This window comes from Diplotaxodon limnothrissa, linkage group LG23, assembly GCF_057381915.1.
Source record: "Diplotaxodon limnothrissa isolate DT_005_m linkage group LG23, D_limnothrissa_male_GT1.1, whole genome shotgun sequence".
In the NCBI taxonomy this organism is placed as follows: Eukaryota; Metazoa; Chordata; class Actinopteri; order Cichliformes; family Cichlidae; genus Diplotaxodon; species Diplotaxodon limnothrissa.
Genome location: NC_140617.1, coordinates 31,305,194 through 31,329,212, shown reverse-complemented (window position 1 = coordinate 31,329,212; position 24,019 = coordinate 31,305,194). Strand labels below are relative to the sequence as shown.

Genomic DNA, 24,019 nt, shown 5'->3' with positions numbered 1-24,019 from the left:
TGTGTGCTGGCTGCTACGAGCGAGGCTAGACAGGCAGTATGGCGGAGGAGAGCAGTGTGTACGAGTTAGAGGGTCTAGAAAAACAATTGCAGACTTTGTTTAGCCGCTACTCAAGCGATGAACTCCGAGGCGACAGCGAAGCGTTCTGCTTTGACTTTTGCAAGGTATGGAGCCGTAGCTGAAGTTAGCGGCGTGCTTGTTGTCAAAGATAAGCATATATGTTAGCCGACTCCCCTCCCCCAGAACTACTAGTTACACACGGCTAGCATTAGCGGCTAAGCCCGTTATCATTTAGCTAACTAGCAGTAGTCGCTTTAAAAACAAGCATATTTGCGTGACAAACAGCGTGTCAAGTAATCCGAGCCCGCATACACACGATTTTAGCAAAACATGCGAGCCACTTAAGCAGTGATTTAGTGACAGTGCATGATTTCAGGCTGACTTTGCTAATCGTATGAGCCAGCTAGCCCAGAATTTTCTTGCAAGTTAGCATGGTTGTACGCTGAATGTTTACTAACTACCCGCTGGTCAGGATTTTGCACGATTACACTACGTTTTGGCAGCGATTACGCTGAAATTGGGTTAATATTTGTTATCCTGTGCTGTCGGGCGTTTGTTTTACAGCCCACCTTTCACAGCAGTGGGAAAATAATTCCTGCCATCACTAAATGGTCTCACAGTGGTTGCATCTTATGCAAAAGCGCATTGGAATGGCAGTAACTAATAACCCTGCACTGTTAACAACAGAGAGATAAAATCATGTTTGCCCAATTACTGACACTAGAAATAGCCAGGCGTACTACTTCCTGTTGACAAATCCCAGCTGTAAGCCATCCAAACTTTAAAAGTAAGCATTAAACGCGTGACGCATAGGCATATGTAATTTGACTTGATTTCTTTGGAGCTGAAGTTGGGGTGCTAGAGCTTGGGAGTATAACAAAATGAGAAGTAATTATTGCACCACATATTTTAAAATGATATCACACATGGTATTGAGTTTGTTGTTCATAAAGAAGGTGCCAGACTCGGGCTGTCATGCTTTGCTAACATGGTTACATTTAGCTTAGTAGGGAACTAATTGTTGCAGTTGGATGAGGGCCTAAACCAGGGGTGTCAAACTCCAGGCCTCGAGGGCCGGTGTCCTGCAGGTTGTAGATATCACCCTAGGTCAACACACCTGAATCAAGTGATCAGTTCATTACCAGGCCTCTGGAGAACTTCAAGACATATTGAGGAGGCAATTTAGCCATTTATATCAGCTGTGTTGGATGAAGGAAACATCTAAAACCTGCAGGACACTGGCCCTCGAGGTCTGGAGTTTGACACCTGTGGCCAAACTAAACACTGGCTGAGGGTTAACACTTCACTGCGTTCCACTGGAGATGAGCTGGATTTCCACCATTAGAGGGCAACATAAGGATTAGGATGTCATAGGTCAACTGTAAACAGATATTGTTTCGTGATGGGCCTGTAGTACATGTTCAAGTAAAAATAATCTAGGTAGCTGTCCAAAACACACAGATCTAAAGTATAACATGATATAAACAGATCTTTGTAATCGAGTGCGATTAGAAGCATCAGCAGTGTACTTGCGTTTGCACTCAAAACCTTTAAAAATGCCATATCCATAGAGATGCTGTGCAATTGCACTTTGTATTGTACTTTTGTTTAGATGTTGTTTTTGTCTTTGCAGCTGGTGGAGGAGTACGCCTCTCGCTGGCAGGTGCTCCTGCCTCAGCTCAGGATCCTTGAGATTGCTCTCTGCTATTTTGCGCAAGCCTCATCCTTCTTCACGTCAAACTGTGATCACGTGCTCCGCACACTCAGTAGCCTGGCTTTGTAAGTACCCAGTCCTACCTAAAAAGGTTGCTTTCAGTCTTTGCTGATCTAAATACCTCTCACAGATTTGCTGTGATTTTTGGTTGTTTCCAGGCTGAAGTTTTCTTATCTTATAAGTAGTCTGGATTATTTATAAGTGCTGTTGTAGCTCGTACTTACACTATATAAGTCAGAGGAAAGCAGCACCTTTGTTTCCCAAACATCCCTCTTTTCTGGATAGTTTTGCTTGTAATGTAGACAAAGCCAGACACACATAGTTGGACACAAAGTTGAATTGTTTATTAACGACACAGCTGCCTCTGTAGCATGGGCATGGTGCGGTTATGAAAAGTCTGACACGGAGCAGAAAACCCGTCCCTACCACAGAAACAATCCCCTTCTACCACCTATGCAACAATCATGTAAAAGAGTACGGAGAATTTACAAATGAGAAGAAAAAAAGATCTGCCAGGTGCTCAAAATAAACCTCATACGCAAACTCTAGAACAGGCTTTTCTCTGCAGTACGCCATATAATAAAGACTCATAAATATACTAGCGGCCAAATATATGTTTTCACACATTGGTCAGAGTACTCGACTCCAGGGACACTACGCCCAGCTGAAAACACTTCTCACAAGTAGAGTTGCCTCGTTTATATTACGCGTCAGACCAAAGTATTGGAGGAAATTTGCAACGTAGCATACCACGTTGCGCCAACAGATATGTGGATGAACCGAACAGCACATCCTTGTATGAGCTTAATGGAGCGCGTCATTTAAGACTGCACACTCTTCAGTCGATGTTCGTAGACAGGCTAGTTTCCTGACGATCATACAAGACCAGTAATGATAGCCGGGGGCCTCAGGAGGCTTTTGCGTGACTGCGTGGGGTCATTTAGTTTGTGTCACTAAGGGATAGCACCTTGTAATTTATTACATTTTTGATTATTTAATTTGAATGTAAAAAAATAAAGAAATAGTACTTTCAATTTGGTGATTAAATAAACCAGTGACTTGATTTACGGAAAATACACTATGTTGTGATATACACTGTTATGGGGATAAGAACGACGTGATTTTGGTCTTATCAGTACAACCAAGATGGAAAGTAAGAAAGCTAACAGCAGCTTGTGCTAATGCAGCTCTGCATGACTTGTATCTAGAAATTTGTCATTGGATCTCAGCTGTATTGGCTTAAACTGACATAATAAGCACTTGACCTGAGCAGTGTGTGACCACATTTTGCACAGGCGTGTGGTCTGCTGGTGCAGTGTTTGCTGCACTTGACAGACTAATTTCACTTTGTGTGTGGGCAGTGTTTCACACAGTGCGAATTGTCACACATGATCATGAGTCATTAAAAATATAATCTAATCACTTCCTTTCATACTCAAAGGTTTGAAATGGCTCTAAAATACACAATAAATATTAGCCTCATCTTTTGATTGTTTCCTCTGGGTTTTTAATTAATTCTTTTTAGTTTTGGAGTAGTCAGTCCTTCTGATTATATTTTCTTCTCCTGCTTAAATAGCTTATAAATTAACTCAGTGCCATCTTCAAATGAAGGAAAAGAGACAAAATTAAGAGGCATAGTTGTTTTTAAATAATGATTAGAAGAGCACTGGTTTGTGCACATGTAGCTGGAGCCCTGCTCATTTCCTATTCTCCTAGTGATCAAATATTGATGGTGGACTGCTGCCATTTCTGTCTGGCTGCTATAGACTTTTCTCAGTTTCTAGTTTAAGAGAAACACTTTTAGACATAAATAATTGTTATCTCGTTAAACAACCACTGTTAATGTTAAAGATGGGAAGTGCTGATAGCATTAATATTACTGTTTTATTATTAGCCATAAGCCAGTTCCTTAATGATAGCTTGGCAGACAAATAATATGGGTAATTGCTAATAGTTAAAAATCAAAGGTTAATGTGTGTACAGGCCAAATTAACATTTAGGATAACTGTTTAATACTTCAGTATTGTTGAAATAGGAGCCTTACTGACCTCACAAAGTTCCTATTAAGACCAGGGTATCAGTTTGCTGTTCCAAGTGTTCAGCTGCTAGTGAGGGGAAGGGGCTGTGTGCCTGCCTGTCTAGTAAGGGTGTGAAACAGAGCCTCAAATGTTATCGTGGTATTTCATAGGGCACTTTGATATAATGATATACATTAAGTGACGATATGAAAACGTCTATCGTTTCATATTACGCTATCGTTTGCTTCGTGGTGTCGTGGTGCCGTAAATATTGCTGTTTACGGCAATATTTTTTCCTCTTTTTGATGGTCACTGTAGTGGCTCTATTAATTTCTTAAAGTTCTCTCTTTCTCTTATATTGAAAATAACCACACTACAGACGGATAAACGACTGTTTTTACGCATTGTTGTTAGCAACAACAACGGTAAAGCCAGCGTGTAGCTCCGCCGTCTGCTTGTTTATTTTCCACATAAACCTTTCACAATAAAGCTGAAGGTCCTTTTGAGATTTTTCAAAATAAACTGAAATAATGAGAAACAAAAGGACCAATCAAAACAAATCGAAGACCTTATTTCTAAATGAGGGGCTACCACTGTAGCATGGACATGGTTTGGTTATGAAAAGTGTGACACAGAGCAGAAAACTGTACTATGCGAATTATGCAGGAAACCGGTCCGCACCTCAGACTCAAACACGACAAACCTCGTCTACCACCTATGCAAGAATCATGTGAAAAGGTATGGAGAGAGTTTATGGATGAGAAGCAAAAAAAGAGCCGTCAGGTGCTCAAAATAAACCTTAGACTCAAACGTTAAAACAGGCTTTCCCCCACGTTGTTGGGAGGATAAATATCTTATATCGGGATATGAGGTTTTGGTCATATCGCACAGCTCTAGTATTTCAAGAAAATTATTAGAATAATTATATTTCTTGAAATATAGAAAAAAAAAAGCTGATATATAAAAATTGTTTTATTGCTACTCTCAGCTTGCAGGCGGTGGCATTTTTAAGTGTAAGTAAATGAAGGGCCATTTCCATCCTTCTCTTCCAATGAGCTTGCCATTGTTGACACACTGCCTAATTTGAAGTGTGACTCTATTGCCACTTGGTGACAGCAGCAGTATTACAGCTCAGTAGCACAAGTCAAATGTAAGCTACAACGTAGCCTGGGTAGTGTTTTTAAGTAAAAGCATAAAAATAACTCCTTAACACTTACACTCAGCTGCTTAGAGCCCTGCTTTTCCACCATGTAGCGGCATCAGTAACTTCCATTTTCCATTTGCTCTTCCTGTCATATGTAGTGCAACTAGCATGTGCTCAAGTGATGCTCTGGAGTCAGCTGTTTACATTGGGTCATACCTTCTGCTAGTATCTTCTCCTTTGTAGTCTGATTGTAGTCGATAGTGTGTCTATTGATTTTTGCTTCAAGTGGCAAAATACTAGGGGTGCAACGATACACAAAATTCACGGTTCGGTTTGATACTTTGGTGTCACGGTTCGATATTTTTTCGATACAAAAAAAGTTCATGCCTTTTTAATTTGTCATTTATTAAAATTACAAATGTATATTTTAACTCAAAAGTACAGTTTTTAAATTTAATGTTGCTGAAACAACAAAATAATAAAAAAAAAAATCTATCTGATCAAGAAATCACTCATCTTTGGAAAAGAGAGTTTATTACAGAGAAGTGGCTCTTTCCAAAATAAAAGCTATACTAGACGCTTCTTCTGGGCTATATTTCTCAGCAGCATATTAAACATATCAGGTCCCCATAAGGAGAATCATGTCCTAACGGCTGTTTAAATGACTCTGGTAAAGTTTGTAGCATGCGTGCTTGTTGTTTTTGTCTGCTTCCACTTGTCTTTGGGCGATCGTGGCTCAAGAGTTGGGAGGTCACCTTGTAATCGGAAGATTGCTGGTTCGAGCCCCGGCTTGGACAGTCTCGGTCGTTTTGTCCTTGGGCAAGACACTTCACCCGTTGCCTACTGGTGGTGGTCAGAGGGCCTGGTGGCGCCAGTGTCCGGCAGCCTCGCCTCTGTCAGTGCGCCCCAGGGTGGCTGTGGCTACAATGTAGCTTGCCATCACCAGTGTGTGAATGTGTGGGTGGATGACTGGATGTGTAAAGCGCTTTGGGGTCCTTAGGGACTAGTAAAGCACTATACAAATACAGGCCATTTAGGATGATGTCGGCGTAAATGTGCCGTCATATTCGTTGTGTTCCCTCTAGTGCTGTCAGCGTTTACCTCATTAAAATGACATTAACACCATAACGCCGCAAATCTCTCTTAACAAGTTACCGCGGATCGCCCCATGTGTGGTGCTGGACTGCGTCAACACGTTAATGAGCAAACTGTACTAACACTCTAGTTCCCACCATTTGAGTATTGTGTGGCACTTCCGACATACTGTTTTACTTTTGTCCATAACGCGGCTTATCTTGGTTTTCAAGCTTCACATGAAAACCAAGATAGTTCCTAACGCCAGATCTGAATGAGGGTGGGGAAGGTTCTATTTCGGGTAGCGTTGAGGCAGTTGCCATGTTGCAACGAGCTTAGCTTCTAGGGGTGGGTTTTTATAATCGATTTATCGATTAAAATCGATTCTGGCTTCTGGAATCGATTTTTTTAATATGAATTTATTTTGCCCGAAATGCCAGAACCTCAGGTGAAACCCCACAAAATGTCAACAACCACCAAACAGCTAAAACAGTGAATGAGAGCAGGAACACGGATTCTACACAAAGACGTAAACACAAAGCGCGGACCGCAGATCAGAATCAGTGAGATGTCGCCTTTCTCACCCGACGGGACGGACACGGTCGGGGCTGAAAGAGCCGACAGGTCGCTGATTCTGATCTGTCGGCGGGTCCGCGCTTTGTGTTTACGCCCTTTTTGTGCTTATTCTAAAGCTGTTAGTTTTTATCTCTCTCCAAACATTATTGACTGAACCAGCAGCAAAAGAAGATCCAAACTACGCTTCACATAAACACCGTCATGAATTCACTCGTGACTTTTACTGTTTTGCTTCCACCACAATAAAAATCACACTTCATGCAGCGCTTTCTCTCTCTCTGTACTTCAAGAACAGTTTCCCGTCTAAAATCTTTTTTCTGCATTATTCACTTGCTTGTTACGCACAAGTCTACCGGTGTTTACAGGCTGTCGGCCACTGTTTTTTTTCCTTTTACATACTTCCGAAAAGAAAACCTAATTTCTGCTGTTCAATACTGAAAAAATTTAAACTTTTTAAAATTATGCAAAACGCTTAGCCATAAAACCGCTGTAACATCAGAGGTAATGTTCATAAGTTGATTAATGATTTTCTCTCGTTTTTGATGTACTGCAGAATATTTTTATAAAATCCCAGGCCAGGAAAATCACCTTCATGTTTTTCTGTGTTTTATCTTCAGCTACTTTGACACAAAGGCATCTGCTATGATGCTTACACATTTGATAAAGTCTTGTGTGTGTCAGCTTCCTTTTTATAGATACAAAAATATGCAAATGTATTGATCTGAATTATAATATTTCTGACTGTCAAAATTTCCCAGATTCAAATCGAATGAAATTGAATCGAATCGAATTGAATCGAATCGTGGATCGAATTGATTCTAGAAATCAGTGACGATACCCAGCCCTATTAGCTTCTGTCTTGCTAGCTTGCGCTGCGCTCAGTGGATCTGCACTCGACAGTGCAGGCTAGGCGGAGTAGTCGGAACGCAGATCCACTGAGCGCTCAACACAGACAGCATCATCAGAAGAAAAGTTGATAAAGTAAACAAAAATTTGTATTGTTTGATACATATGCGTACAGAACCCAAAGCACTTTATCGAATGGTTCAATATCAGTAAGAGTATTGTTGCACCCCTACAAAATACATATGTTGTTTTCACAGAAACAGTTTTCTTGCATATTTTGCGAACTTGTGCTTTGTTGGAGGTTGTTGAAGAAACTCAATTTTCAGGTACGGAATTATGATCGGAGATTGACATGCAGCTCTTGCTCTCAAACGTGCCTGGGCTAGTGTTGTTGTTATGCATAACGGAGACGATAAATTCATGATATTGCTATAGCAATATACGATATGGCATTCCTAGGTGTTATTAGGGATGATGTGAAATGGCACAGCACTGAAGTTTGCAGCAATCCTGTGTGAAGTTGTCATTTGGAAGAGGCAAAGATGGCACTGTTGGTATAAATAGTGTTGTAAATAAATGACTCTAATCTGACAACCCTACGTGATATCTATACTGTTTGTGGTACTTACGGTACATAAATACTAGGGGTGCAACGATACACAAAATTCACGGTTCGGTTCGGTTCGATACTTTGGTGTCACAGTTCGATATTTTTTCGATACAAAAAAAATGTTCATGCATTTTTAATTTGTCATTTATTAAAATTATAAATATATATTTTAACTCAAAAGTACAGTTTTTAAATTTAACCCTAACCCTTGTGCGTGTTTTTTATTTTGACAGCGAATGCGCACCTGCGGACCACTTATGTGCAGCCCTGGTTATTTAGCTCGTCATATTGCAGCCACAGAAATTCTTTTGTCCATGAAACCATAAAGCTGCACTTTCTTTTTGCCTTATAGTCTGATTTGTCATAACTTCTCCGTTTTGTGGTAAGCTTTTCTTTGGCTGTCACTTCTTCACCCTGACCTGTCTTATTTGGCTCAGCAGAACTAAATTATATATCTGTCTGTGAAGGTCATCGTAGTCAAATATATATCCTGCTGCTTTTACACACGCACTCACATAAGCTCAGCGATTCTCTGCGCGATCAACCTCTCACATGTTTAAGCTGCGTGAGATTTCACTTGTCATGTTTGCATAGTAAGCTAACAATTAATAAGACGATGTCAGAGGAATTGGTGCGCAAATTATCATCACTCACAGATCAGTGCTGTCGCTCTCTATACACAGTTCGCGCGATTGCAAAGTGAAAGCAAAAAAAACAAGCGCAAATTCAAACGCGATTTCAATATGTCACATATTGACAGTGGCTCACCGATGCCAATGACATAATTACCCAGCTACATTTCCGAAAGAATGCAAAAGCATTGACATATATTTTTCCTTCCTACAATCCGGTTGTTCAGTGATGACGCGACGAATCCTACTTCCGGGTCTAAAGTAGTCTGCATTTAATATGGCTTTTGTGTTGTTAACATGTTTAATGTTATGTATTTTCTTCTATTTAATCTCAAAAAGCTCCTAAAACAGTCAGTGATCCCTGTTGACCTCCCTCGGCTTTTATTACCGCTAATCATTTATTTAAGCTCAGTTTTTAAAACCTTAGGATGTAACTGCAGCCCAGCCCATGCAGCAGTATATGAATGACTAACCTCGTATTGTGGATGGATTATCTCAGTTGTTCTCCTGGCTAAAGTTTGGTCCTTTTACAGCATCCTGCCATGCGATTACATTTGTTCCTGACCACCGAGAACACTCACGTTAACTTTTATCGAGTGGAAAAAAAGTTAGCTTGTTTATATTATGCTAACATAGCTGTGTCGCTAGCGGTCACGTAGCACATCATTATATACCAGCTAGCCCAACTTCAGTAACCCTACAAACGTCACTGCTGTCTTCATTTATGCTGGAAGTGATAGCAGAGCTGTACGTTTTAATTTGTTTCCAAAACCCCGCAGTCAGGACATGCTATATTGTATTTAGATAGAAGCTAGCGAGCTAACTCCCTGGTAACTTCTAACTCCGTTAAATGTCATAAATTCCGTTTTCATGGATGCCTGGATGTTAAACTCAATTGTTACACCTGTTAGAGCAGAACGCTGATCATTTTATTAAAGATGAAAGACTTTAGACAGTTTTTCAACTCTCAGTAATGCCATAGTGATCGTTTGATATATGGACCTGCAGCGGAGTTTAGACCCAGACACGGCTAGTGACGTCAGACTGAACAACCGGGCAGGGCAGAGATAGATTTTGGTACCCTGACTGGGAAAAAATCGCTAGCCCCGGGACGTTGGGCTAGCGATATTGCGAGCCCTGTATCTGATTGAGGAATCACTCATCTTTGGAAAAGAGAGTTTATTACAGAGAAATGTCTCTTTCCAAAATAAAAGCTATACTATCCGCTTCTTCTGAGCTATATTCTCAGCAGCATATTAAACAGCTGTCTAAATGACTCGGCTAAAGTTAGTAGCATGCTTGCTTGTTTTTTTTCTGCTTCCACTTGTCTTTGCACTAGGATGATGTCGGCGTAAATGTGCAGTCATATTCGTTGTGTTCCCACTAGTGCTTTCAGGTTAATCTCGTTGAAATGACCTTAACGCCACAACACGGCAAATCTCCGTTAACGAGCTACCGCCGATCGCCCCGTGCATGGGGCTAGACGGCCAACACGTTAACGAGCTAACTGCGCTAACACACTAGTTCCCACCCATGTAATTGAGCATTGCATGGCACATCCAACATACTGTTTTACTTTAGTCCATGACTCGCTTACCTTCAGGGTCATATGTCACATGAAAACCAAAATAATTCCAAACGCCAGATCTGAATGAGGGTGGGGGAGGTCCATGTTGCAAGGAGAGCTTAACTTCTGTCTCGCTAGCTTGCCCTGCGCTCTTCCTTCTGACGATGCTGTCTGTGTTGAGCGCTCAGTGAATCTGCGTTCGACTACTCCGCCTAGGCTGCACTGTCGACTCTAGGCGGAGTAGTCGAACGCAGATTCACTGAGCGCTCAACACAGACAGCATCGTCAGAAGGAAAGTTGATAAAATAAATTACAAATTTTGTATTGTTCGATACATATGCGTACCGAACCGAAAGCACTGTATCGAACGGTTCAATATCGATACGAATATCGTTGCACCCCTAATAAATACAGTTACCACTGAGTTTTCAACATTTGGTATTGAAACTTATCTGCTCTGGTGGCATCTCTATGCTCAACAAAGTCAAAATTAAATATATTGACACTAGGGATGTACCAATTTGATAACTCAGCCGGATATGTTCCAAAAGCTAAATTGGTGACAACAGGCTGATCTTTTCAGTTAACTGTTCAGTGTTTTACTACATCACACATCAGCAGCAGTGCACCAGCTGCTAGCTTGGGAGCAAATGTGGCATGGAGAGAGCTAACAGCAAAGGGTCGGCAGTTTGGCGTTTTCTGCACGTTTGTAGTTTTTGAGGTATCCGTAACTGGTGAAGTAGGTTGACACGACTAAAAAGCTCTCACAAAGATGATTTCCCTTTTGGCGTTTTCACACATTTTTTTTTCCACACTTATTCCCAACTAGTCTAACACTTGTTGGGAAGCTTTTATCACCCTTGCAGTACCAAAGCATTGTAAGAATATAGGCTTATTACTGATCTAATTGACAGTTAAAAAGTACCGCCAGACATCCATCTTAAATTGCTGAAAAAGCTTTAATGTTTGCATAATACTCGCAATTCCTCCTTTTGAGTTGTTCATCATTTCAGAAGCGGGCCTTGTTTAAAAGGCTCTTGAAAATGCACATACATAACGTGACACGTTACACACTATTGATAAAAACCATTAATTAAAAATTAGCCACATATGAAGTTAAAATACAGAAAATCCTTTGTAGTTCCTTAGTTTCAGTGTAGATGTCAGCATCTTAATTGTGGGTGTTTGGTGGCAGCTTTTATGGAAGTGAAGTAAAAATTGTTTTCATTGCTTATTTTTGCTCATAAGCAAATTTGCAAGCCAAAGAAAGCATTAACATGCTGCCAGGTCACTGACCTAAATATTAGGGGTGCAACGATATTCGTATCGATATTGAACCGTTCGATACAGTGCTTTCGGTTCGGTACGCATATGTATCGAACAATACAACATTTGTAATTTATTTTATCAACTTTCCTTCTGACGATGCTGTCTGTGTTGAGCGCTCAGTGAATCTGCGTTCGACTACTCCGCCTAGGCTGCACTGTCGAGCGCAGATCCACTGAGCGCTCAACACAGACAGCATAGTCAGAAGGAAGAGCGCAGGGCAAGCTAGCAAGACAGAAGTTAAGCTCTCCTTGCAACATGGACCTCCCCCACCCTCATTCAGATCTGGCGTTTGGAATTATTTTGGTTTTCATGTGACGTATGACCCTGAAGGTAAGCGAGTCATGGACTAAAGTAAAACAGTATGTTGGATGTGCCATGCAATGCTCAATTACATGGGTGGGAACTAGTGTGTTAGTGCAGTTAGCTCGTTAAAGTGTTGGCCGTCTAGCCCCATGCACGGGGCGATCGGCGGTAGCTCGTTAACGGAGATTTGCCGTGTTGTGGCGTTAAGGTCATTTCAACGAGATTAACCTGAAAGCACTAGTGGGAACACAACGAATATGACTGCACATTTACGCCGACATCATCCTAGTGCAAAGACAAAAACAACTAACTAACTTTAGCCGAGTCATTTAGACAGCTGTAAATAAGACAGGTCAGGGTGAAGAAGTGACAGCCAAAGAAAAGCTTACCACAAAACAGAAAAGTTATGACAAATCAGACTATAAGGCAAAAAGAAAGTGCAGCTTTATGGTTTCATGGACAAAAGAATTTCTGTGGCTGCAATATGACGAGCTAAATAACCAGGGCTGCACATAAGTGGTCCGCAGGTGCGCATTCGCTGTCAAAATAAAAAACACGCACAAGGGTTAGGGTTAAATTTAAAAACTGTACTTTTGAGTTAAAATATATATTTATAATTTTAATAAATGACAAATTAAAAAGGCATGAACATTTTTTTTGTATCGAAAAAATATCGAACCGTGACACCAAAGTATCGAACCGAACCGAACCGTGAATTTTGTGTATCGTTGCACCCCTACTAAATATATCCATCAACCCTTTATAGTTCATCACGTCCCTCAATAACAGAGTTCCTTAGAGCCACACAGATAGCTAGTTTACTCGGAATATCCAGATTTAAGTTTTAAAGTAGCTTGGAAATGAGCATTTATTCCTTTGATTTCTCCACAGGAGTGTTTTTGAGTTGCTGCTTTTCTTTGACCAGAACGACTTCTATCAGGAGCCACTGAAACACTTTACTGATACATTCCAGGTGAGAATAAAGAGCTTATTATCTTCCCAATAGAACAGTGACTGCATGTTTGTCAAATCTGATTATGTTCATTATCATTCATTTCACTGCATATTTTGTTGTCAGGGCACTCCATCATTTGGGCTAGACCTTTGCTGCTGTACCTAAAAAGTTATTTTGTGGTCCCATCTTTTATGTACTCTGTGGCACGATAGCGCAATTAAGACACTTTTGTGTTTTTTCTTTATTCTCCTCCAGGAATGTTATTTGGCTCTTGCAAAGCACCAGAATGTTCACTTACTTCAGGTGGAGCGTTTGGTTCAGGGCGGCGGGCCTTGGGCCAACCCGACCGTACAGGCAATCCTCAGCGAGTCCAGTTTACCTCAGAATGACGGTCAGTGATGTAGTTATTATTTGTAGAAATGCTAATACTGGAGTAACTGTAACACACCAGCTACCTTTAAATTTTAATCAGCTGTCTTTTAAAAATTAAAAGAAAAATTTATAATACCATACTTTGTTTTTTTTTTTCTTAATTAATAATAATTTCTCATGTTCTGTCAGAAATCAACCATTTCATTTGCTGAATGGAGGAAAGTTAGGCTTCTGCTCCTCCAGAGGCCATTGTAAATTCTTAATGCTGTCTGCAGGTTATCTAACATAAAACTGTGTTATCACTGGTTGTTCTCATACAAAGTAAAACTCTGTTCTGACTTGGCTTTCCTTCAGTGGATGGATACATCAGCTCTCAGCTGCCGGTGTTCTTTGAGCTTCGCGTGCGCTACCTTTTATCCTGTGAGCGTATTGCTGAGGCTATGGCCCTGGCTAAGTGTTGTGCTCGGCATCCCAACACAGGACAACACTTGTTCTTCCTCCAGGTCTACCTCACGTGGCTTTACAAAACTTCACAGCATGACTGTCTACATAAAGAGGTGGGTAGAGTGCAGTAATAAAATACTTTTTCCTTCCGTGTAAACTTACTCTGTGGACATGCTTGTATTATATACGTCTTTACTAAGACTTGCCTGAACTAGAAGTCATTTTCCAATGTTTTTTAGGTTGCGGATCTTAATGGTAAAAATGCAGTGCACATCATCTGTAACTTGGAGTTTGAAGAAACGGATGAGTTACTGTTAGCTCTCATCACAGCCTTTCTGTCCCAGCAGCTCTGGAGGGGAGATATGTACTATTTGTGGTAAGTAAACAGTATTATAAACAAATAACTTTTTCAAATTTATTCTAAGTGAGGGCTGTTCTACAAATATTACAGCAGGTGAGTTATTTTTAATGCAATGTTTACATCCCTACATCTTATTATCAAGAACAGATTTTACTTCTTTCTCCCCCCCTTTGCAGTGATCTTGTGTTCTTGTGGACTAAACTTCATACTCGGTTGAACACATCCAAGCAAGTTCTTCTAGAGGAGACTCGCCAGCTGATGCTGTCTGCCACTAATGTCAACTCGATCTTCCCGTTCATCAGATCCATACTGCAAGAAGTTAGACCATATAATAACACGTTAACTATAATAATATTATATATATATTCATGGAGATGAATATTTAACTCCTTTGTTTATATCTCATTAGGTTGGAGACGATGGTATCCAGCTTTGTGTGGAGCTCTGTGCTAATGCACTGAAGTCTTGTCTTCCCTGTGATACCCTCACGAAATCACTAATCTACAAAACCATTGCCGGCCTGCTACACAATGATCTGGAGGTATGCCGGGCGTGTGCTCTTCTCGTCTTCTTCTTGGAGCGCACTGTTGAGTCCTACAAGATGGTCTACCTTCTTTACATGCATCCTGATCAAGAGTACGACGCAGAGTACAGCTCTATTGGAAATAATGTTCGCTTTGAAACGCTACAGGTTGGGCATCTTTTTTTTGTGTGTATATATTAACAGACTGAAGTTTATTTTAAGAAAAGTAAAGTCTTAGTAGTATAGACATTTCACTTGTGGAAATAAATATATTCCTGTATCTGATAAATTTGCACTATTCTGTTTCTTCTTCCTACTTCTATTTATTGTCATAAAAGCTAGCTATAAGAAGAAATCCTTGTCTTCCAGTAGTTGAATGGCTTGCAAATAGCTAAGTGGTTAAAATACAAGTCTACAAAGTTCTAAATCACAGTGTCAGATGTAGTAATTAGAAAATTATCCATGTGTGTAGAAATGGTGCTAAAAGACTTCATTCTTTTGTTCTCTTCTCAGGTCTTGAAGAAGGATCTGTATTTTGATCCAGAGTTTTGGAACCTCATTGCTTTGAGGACCAACTGTTTGAAGCTGATGAATGAGAAAGTGGTTAGTGCTGCTCTTGAAGAAATCATGGAGGACAAATGGATTTCAAACTACTGCACCAAAGACTCTGCTTTCCGATCAAGTGTGTTGGCATGTCAGAAAGGAAGTAAAAGTGTACTTCAGGCAGAAGCTAAAAAGCGGCATCATAAAGAGGATACGAATGCTGCATCAAAAAGACTAAGGATGGGCACAGGAAAAACACCACTAAATGTTGATCACAGTGCAAAGAAGAAGGGCAACCAGGGGTCAAGACCTTTGAAAGAAAGATCTGCTGAACCTTTGAGGCGCTCATTTTGGCAGCTAGACAGAATACGGGACAGTGTAGGCCAAGCTTACGAACAACATAGACGCATTACACGGTTGTCTGAAAAGAATCTCCCAAAACGGAGAATTAGAAAACCAAAGTGGCTCCTAGAAGACTCGGGAACTCTTGAAGAGAACGTTCCCCTGAAGGTCAAAAGACATGGGTTAAAACATGACAAGCACCATCGATCATCTCTCAGATCAGAAACGGGTCGTATCAGGAACCATGCCAAACACAAATCTTCAGTGAACCTTCAGTTAAATGAAAGTGAAGACATTAAATACCAGAAAGGGTTTTCTTTGGATTGTTCTAAACCAGATTCTCCTCCACAAGTAATTCTGGAACTTTCGCTACCAGACAATGAACTTGTGGGTGCGTTTAATGAAGATGTTTGCAACCGAAAGAGAGGGTTCCCACAAGTGCTTCTTTACAAACCTACTGTGAAGCTTCCTGCAACATCACCACTCGTCAAGACTGTGCATCGTAACAAGGTGATTCTCAGAGCACGGGATCCATCCATATTTGTCCAGCAGTTGCATTGTTATGCAAGGCGGCAAAAAGGAAAAGGAAATGGGCTGAATATTCACAGCTCAGTATCCACAATCACACGGTCATCTGTGCACGGTAGCCCTCCAAAAGATCCGCTTTGTGGAGAACCTGCCACTGAGACAAAGGATACAATTGGCTTTCCAGCAGCAGCAGTTAAACATAGAGGGTCCTCAGTTGGAGAAATTCAGACTTCTGTCTCAGGAAAGATATCTTCAGTAAGAGAGCTCTCTGAGAAGTCAGCTTCTGAAATGGGAGATACCACAGCGTCTTCAGCATCAACAGAAATTCCACGTTTAGATGAAATCCGCGAAGTTTCCACCATTGCTTCAGCAGAAGAGGCCTGTGAAGAGCCCACTGTTGAAATGAAAGTTACTATTGCCTCGAAATCCACGGTTTTAGGCAAAGCTCCAACAGCAAAAGATGTCTCAAAAACTGAAGTTTCTCAGACTTTAATATCAGGGAAAAAGAAAGTTACTGACAAAGTCCACCCAGTTTCCAATAAAGGGATTGCTTCCAAGTCTAGGAATGCTGATCGTGCACAGTCACAGTGTCAAGATAGAGAACAAGAACTTAACTCTTTCCAGACCGAGAGTGAAGAAGGCAAAAGCGATGTTTCTGTGATAGATCTCACAACGGTTTCACCTAAAGATTCAAGAGGACATGTGCCTTGTAAAAGTGACTCAAGTTGGGGAAGAAATGAAGCCGCTCTAAGGAAGTTAACCAAAATTGAGGCTTCATGTACAGACCATGACAGTATAAGTGACATATCTTCGCTAACACTAGTAACAGAGATGGTGACTGATCTTCCCCCTGGGCACCTTACTCAAGACCTGGAGAATGAAAAAGAGCGAACTCCAACCAATAGTGCCTCCAAAGACTCTAGAGTTGGAAGTAAACCTAAAAATCCTCAAAATATACGGACTACCTCCAGCTGCTCTTTACAAGAACAGGAGGCCTTGGAAGTTGATGGGACAGTGCAAACTCAGGATGGCAGTTTAGATACATGGGAGAACAGCGAACTTATGGAAACGCCACAAGAATCGGAGGAATCCAAGTTGGAGTACTGTTGTACCTTCTGCAAAAAGGATTTCAAGGGAACTCGTGTTGTGGCACATGCAATGTTCCATTATCGTAAAGATGAGTGCATGTTCTGTGGAAAAGTATTCACGGATGACCTCCAGGCCATGATGCACCTGTCTGATCATATAGAGAAGCTAAAGAGGATTAAAGCTGAAGAAAATGGGGTGCCTGACACCAAAGATGTCTCAACACTTAAACCCAAAGCTAAGATGGCAAACACATCTTCTGGGAGTCAGAGTAAGGGGAGACCAAGGAAATCAACTGCCTGTCCTACATCAGTAAGCCCACCACCTGAAAGCAGAAAATTAAGATCCAATGACAAGCCTGTGGATGGTTCATCTTCACAAGAGAAACATAACACGTCTAAGCACCTTAATAGTAAAAGTCCTGTTCACAAAGTAAATGGGCATATCGACAAAAAGAAGGAATTTAACAGACAGAAAAAGGATGTGGAAGCTATGCAGATACTTGAACAAGATGCAAATATAGGCTCTTCTGCAGCAAACAAAAAGTTGGCCTGTTCCACAGAAGATAAATTAAAGGTGAAAGCTACAAAACAAATTTGGAAAGTTGTTACAGAAAAAAATACAGAGCCCCAAGAGAAAATGAGCTGTCCCGCAGATGGATGCTCTTTTTTTACTGACATTTCAAAGAACCGTGTTGCACTTCTATACCATGCACTCGATGATCACTACGGTGAGCTGAAACCTTTAGAACTGGCGTTCCATGTCGGAAACAATAAATGTAGTATTTGCATGAGGGTTTTATGGAGTTTCGAACATTTTCAACATCATGTTGAAAGACACAGATGGAGTCCAAGGCATCCTTGCCTTCATCAGGGTTGTACTGCCAGGTTCAAAAGCGGAATGGAAATGAGACGCCATGCCAGGAAGCACAGTCCACTGCAGGCAGTGTGCTGCCTCCCTGGATGCTCTCATTTATTTATTTGTCTTTGGGCACTGAACCTTCATGAAAGAGAACACTATGCTTCAAAATCTACTAATTCAGACAAAAACACAAATGCACAAACAGGCGACAAACTTGATGATGCATCAGCTGGGAGGCAGCAGCAGAGTTTGCCAGATAGTCTCACCGCTGCAAAGAAGACAGAGCGTGTGAAGACTGCACTAAAGTTACCAGAACAGGCAAGTCAAGAGTTGTTGGTAAGAATACAAGATAAAGCTGCTCCTCTCTCCATCAGCAGATCATCTTTGATAAAACAGAAGTTGAAAAAGAAAAACGAGAGCAAGAATTCAAATGTATTGAAGAGTCTTTCCAACAAGGAAACCTCTGCACAGCCTACTGATTCAAGTAATAGATTAAGGCATAATTTGAGAAAAGGGCAAGTAACAAGTACAGCCCTGATGGCGCCAAAAATTCACAAAGTTATCTCATCATCATTGTTAAAACACAGCAGCAAAGTGAGGCATAACCCGAAGCAGAAAAAACAAATCAAAGTAAACACAAAAGGTCCTAAAAAAAGAGGTCGACCACCCAAGTTAAATAATGCAATGGATGATGAAAAGATTAACGCTGGTCAAAAGGGTGAAATGGTGAAAGAAAAAACTGCAATGGCCAAGGCTCAGAAGAGCCCTGCCCAGCTTCGAGAGAAAGCTGTCAGTGCAATGGAGAGTAACAAGCTAAACAAAGAGAAAAGTCAGCAGGTCCAAGATGGAGGCGAACGTAGAGCCATGTCAACCAGCAAATTGAAGAAATCGGTGGGCAAGGAGATCAGAAGGAATTATGTCCAACTAAAGTCTTCATCATTTAACAGTTCAAAACCATCAGGCATCACCAACTCTGGAATTAAAAAATACAGGTCACTAAGAAGATGGGTTAAAATTAAAAATCATTCTGCACCTTCAGATCTCAAGAAGACAAAGAAGATTGCAAACAGTAACAACAATGAGACTTTGAAGAAAAACCCAAAACCTGCCTTAAAAAGCCATGCCACATCCAAATCTGCTGTCCCACAAGTCGAGGCCAAAGGAGCCGCAGTAAAAGGTTTTGCTGATGATGAAGTAAAAGTAAAGGTGGAAAACAAAGACTTGACTAAAAAGGTTACTAGTGACTCAGAGCTTTCTGTCCCAGCTCCCTGCTTAAACGTACCTCCCACCACTGAGAAGGCACGCAAGTTAAAAACAGAGGAAAAATCAAAGAAATCACTTGTTATAAAAGAAGACAAAAAAACAAGGACTGCTTCCTCAGACTCGAACAAGGAAAAGAAGCACAAGATGGTAAATGATGAAGTCAACACGGAGACTGTCAGGAGGGATTCCCAGACTAGAGAACCAGCCTTAATACAAACTGTTGAGTCTAAATCGGAAGTCCCACACGTTGAGGCCAGAGCAGCAGAAAGTTCTGCTGATGAGGGAAAGGTGAAGGTGAAAAACACAGATGCGACACACAATGGCTCCTGTGACTCTGTGCCAGCTAACGGCTCAGGTGTTCAACCCACACCACAGAAAGTGCAGAAACTAAAAAGGGAGAAAAGATCAAAGAAATCAATAGCAACAAAAGAAGGGAAGACTACTCGAACTGCTTCTTCACACTCAGGCAATGTAAATAAGAAGCACAAAAATATTAACAAAAGAGGGAACAAAAAGTCTGTCAAAGCAGATCGCAGCAAAATGTCTAAAGAGAAAAAGACGGCAAAGTCAAAATGCATTCAGCAAAAGGGTGACTCGGCAGAATCTGCTCCTGTTGACGAGGAGGGAAAAGGAAAGCAAGAAGACTCAGTTGCACCATTAGACAGCTCAGTTTCCTCCACACCTGCTGCTACTTCTGACATCCTAAATGAAAAGACTTGTCTACCTGCTGCGCCTGAAGGAAGCAAGCCGAAGGTAACAAATAAGGAAAAATCCCAGAGAAAGAAAGCCCTAGACCCCAGTAAAGCAGATAAGAAGCGAAAGCGTGTTCAGAAAGATGACGCAAAGACAGTGAAGAAACATCGCAAAGACAATGCGGCTCAGTCAGCATCTAAGAAGCCTGCAAAGTCTAAATCTGAAGTGCAACCGCTTGCTGAGGCCAAAGCGATGACTGATGGGAGCCCAGTGGGTGATGGAGAGAAACCTTCTGCAGAAACGGCACAGGCTACAAATACTGGACCTGGATACTCTGTGATAACAAATGGACAGATGTCAGGTGACGCTGAAGACACAAAGGCCTCTGTGTGCAAGAACACTCTTGCAGAGTACAGCAAAAAGCCGTACATGCGTCTGCCGCCTACAGCATACCTGGATGAGAAGTACATCACCATGCCAAAACGAAGGAAGGATGCGTTGTCTGTCCTGGTGTCTCAGATGAGCAACGATTTAGAGCAGGCCTGTTTGACATCAGCCGTGCAGAGACAACGATGTGCCAACTGTTTTGCCACGTTCAACAGTGTCGAGGAACTGCAGAGTCATCGCCAGCTGCAGAAATGCTCAGACCTCTTTGGATTTGACTCCGATGACGAGGGTGAGTAAGCTGTCTTGGCTACTGATGGAAATCATACTCTTAAGTTTTTATGCAATACATAGTGGTCCAAATCAGTAAAAAATGGTGAAAGAGAAACATACTTTTCAGTGCAGAAGTTTATAAACAGTCTGTGCATAGTCATAACAGTCTGCTGCACATACAGACAAGTGTTTAAAGAGTAGAACAAATGAGTTTGTCTATCTAAATGGTATAATTGAAAAGAGGTGCTGTGGGTGTGAGGTGTGTTCTAATAATGTTTCTTGTGTTTTATTGATGCCAAAGTTCAAATATGTGAATTTATTTATATATATTAGAGTGACAGAGCCGTAAGACTTTGCTTGCGTTCAGCTGACACTATCACTCACTTTTAGTAAACTGACTTAAAGAAAAATGACCTGGGTAAACTTTATTTTTATTTTTTAACAGCCCTCTGTATGTTTAGTATTATTAAAATTCACGGTTCGGTTCGATATTTTTTTCGATACAAAAAAATATTCATGCCTTTTTAATTTGTCATTTATTAAAATTATAAATATATATTTTAACTCAGTAGTACAGTTTTTAAATTTAATGTTGCTGAAACAACAAAATAATTTTAAAAAATCTTTGGAAAAGAGAGTTTATTACAGAGAAATGGCTCTTTCCAAAATAAAAGCTATACTATACGCTTTTTCTGGGGTATACTCTCAGCAGCATATTAAACATATCAGGTCCCCATAACGGCTGTTTAAATGACTCGGGTAAAGTTTGTAGCATGCGTGCTTGTTGTTTTTGTCTGCTTCCATTTGTCTTTGCACTAGGATGATGTCGGCGTAAATGTGCAGTCATATTCGTTGTGTTCCCACAAGTGCTGTCAGTGTTAATCTCGTTAAAATGACATTAATGCCATAACGCGGCAAATCTCCGTTAACGAGTTACCACGGATCGCCCCGTGCGTGGGGCTGGACGGCGTCAACACGTGCGTGGCACATCCGACATACTGTTTTAGTTTTGTCCATGACGCCATTACCTTCAGGGTAATGCGTCACATGAAAACTAAGGTGGTTCCAAACGCCAGATCTGAATGAGGGTGGGAGAGGTTCGGGTAGCGTTGAGGCAGTTGCCAACCGAAAGCACTGTATCGAACGGTTCAATATCGATACGAGTATTGTTGCAGCCCTAATATGTATGTATGTATTTATTTAAGTGGCTTTTTTCCCAAGGCTGATTTAAGTTTGTGAGGGTTTTTTTTTTTTTTTGTTTTTTATAAAGAGCTGCATGGTGCTTTATGTAGTTATTGTAAGGCCAGGATGTTGTAGGATAACATTATTTTATGATTCTAACATAATTTTCTCTCTCCTGTTCTTTCCTCCTCTTTGTAACTTTAAGGCATTGTGTTTAATTGAAGTGAAAAGAACTGAGGCTTGGGATACAACACCTGTGGACCTACATGGAGCCCAAGGATGGATTGTACCTCAGCAGATTAGTGCACTCTGAATGGCTTGCTTGTTACTCTGTGCAAAGACTCGTGCATCTGGAGATGCACAGCAAGAACTGAAAGGCTTACCGGATTTCTGCTGTGGGGTGTTTCTAAAGAGTAAGGCCCGAGAGCAGCCTGATCTAATAGCCAATCAGTGCAAACAGCTACTGAACTGAATCCCAGTCAGTTTGTGAGAAGGAGAGATACTGAAGTGCCTGCTCTGGAATTGCCATGCTGTTTTCCAGCTGTTATACCTGGTTTGGACGCTAAGCATTGTGGGTTAAAGACAATGAAAGCTGTTGAAAGCTGTGAAAAAACAAATAAACTGACAAGGCTGTTGCTGTAATAAGGATACATATTTTTCACAGTAAGCCATAAAATATTATTTGCTTTTTGCACTCTTCTCATAAAATTTCTCAGTTAATTTGTCCCACCCTTGACTGGTAGTGGTGGGAATATACAGTGAAAGAATCCTTTGCAAGTTCATGCTGATTTAACATGCTAATTTAGACAGAGTCTAATCTCTAAAGTTGTAAGATTGTGGTATCAAAGTCCTCTTTGAGAAGTTTTTATTGAATATTTCTTGTTTAAATACTAATTGTATTTCTTATTAAAAAATGTGGTTGATTAGGTCTAAGCTGCTTGACCTTACCATGAGCAACCAGTAGGAGTCAGTGCTCACCAATCTCTTAATCAGTTAAAAGTTTTATGTTTTGGTTTTCTTTTGGCAGTGAATTCAATATTCTTTGCTCTTTTTGCAACATAAAAAGCTGCTCGTGTTCTTTAACACTGTATGATATAAAGAAATTGCTTCATTTTCAATCATATCTGGAAAACTGAACCAAGCAATAACTGAGACCCACCAAAATTTGCCAGTATCCCACTAATTTATTGTTGGATTTGGTTCTTTATCATCGTTTGTTTGTAATTCCCTGACAGTTCAGGAACTGACCCTCTGGCTTCTATTTAATCATGTAATCGTAATTTTTTTTTTTTTTTTTTTTTTTTTAAACCACAGAGACATTTTTGATTTCTTTATTAGGATGAATCTTCTCCTTCAGAGAGAAACATAAGCGGCAGGAATAAACAGTTTAAAGTGTTACTGGGAGGCCAAACCAGTCTTTTCTCAAGCAGCAGCAGGTTATATTTATTTGTTTTATTTTCTATCTTTTGTAAATATTTGAAGAGTTTCAATGGCTAATTATATAAGGGGATATTGGAGCTGGGTTTATATTTTGTTCTTGAAGAAAAAAAATAAAACATTTCAAATCGTGTTGATTCTGCTGGTCTAATATATGCGAGACATATTGCCTTTAAATTAGAGGAAAGAACTGCTTCCTCCATAATTATGAAATGAAATACTTTACTGCTCTGGATAAAAATATGACACAGACTGTAAAGAAAATATTACATTATGTCCTGAATGGAATTATAGTATCATTTTTACCTTTTTGCATGCCTTTAAGCCCATGTTAATATTAAAGTTTCAAATATTTTCATGTGTTTCAAAGGTGTGTTTCTACAGAGTGGTACGTAACATGGCTATGCAATAAATCATATTGCAGACTGTCATGGTCAGAACAGCCTAGTAAGATATTGGCTTATAGTGATATGACCCTCATCTACAATAATTATATACATCCATTCGCTTCCGCTTATCCTTTTCAGGGTTGCGGGGGGCGCTGGAGTCTATCCCAGCTGTCATAGGGCGAGAGGCGGGGTACACCCTGGACAGGTCGCCAGTCTGTCGCAGGGCCAACAACCTTCTAGTAGTGGGTTGAACTTCTGCCTTCGGATTTGTCCTAATTCTTCATGGCACATATTCAACAAGCTGGAAACATTCCTCAAAGGTTTTGGTCCATATTGACATGATGGAGTTACACAATACATCCATGATGTAAATCACCTGTTCTACTACTCCTCAGAGGTGCTCTGTTGGTAACTACTAACTGTAGGGATACAGTGAACTCAATGTCATGTTCACGAAACCAGTTTGAGATGATAATGACAACATGATGTGTTATCCTTTTATAAGCAGCC

At 40.6% G+C, this 24,019-nt stretch overlaps 1 protein-coding gene across 1 annotated transcript; it reads left to right on the top strand.

Moving 5' to 3' along the window:
• Nucleotides 1-22,933, top strand: LOC146608514 (uncharacterized). The gene is made up of 10 exons (XM_085348115.1): nt 1-164; nt 1,694-1,839; nt 12,765-12,846; nt 13,084-13,219; nt 13,555-13,757; nt 13,884-14,020; nt 14,182-14,323; nt 14,415-14,696; nt 15,042-20,520; nt 21,889-22,933. The coding sequence occupies exons 1-10, from the start codon at nt 39-41 to the stop codon at nt 21,903-21,905; spliced, it is 6,750 nt and encodes a 2,249-aa protein (XP_085204241.1). The 5' UTR covers nt 1-38; the 3' UTR covers nt 21,906-22,933.
• The last annotated feature ends 1,086 nt before the right edge of the window (nt 22,934-24,019 follow it).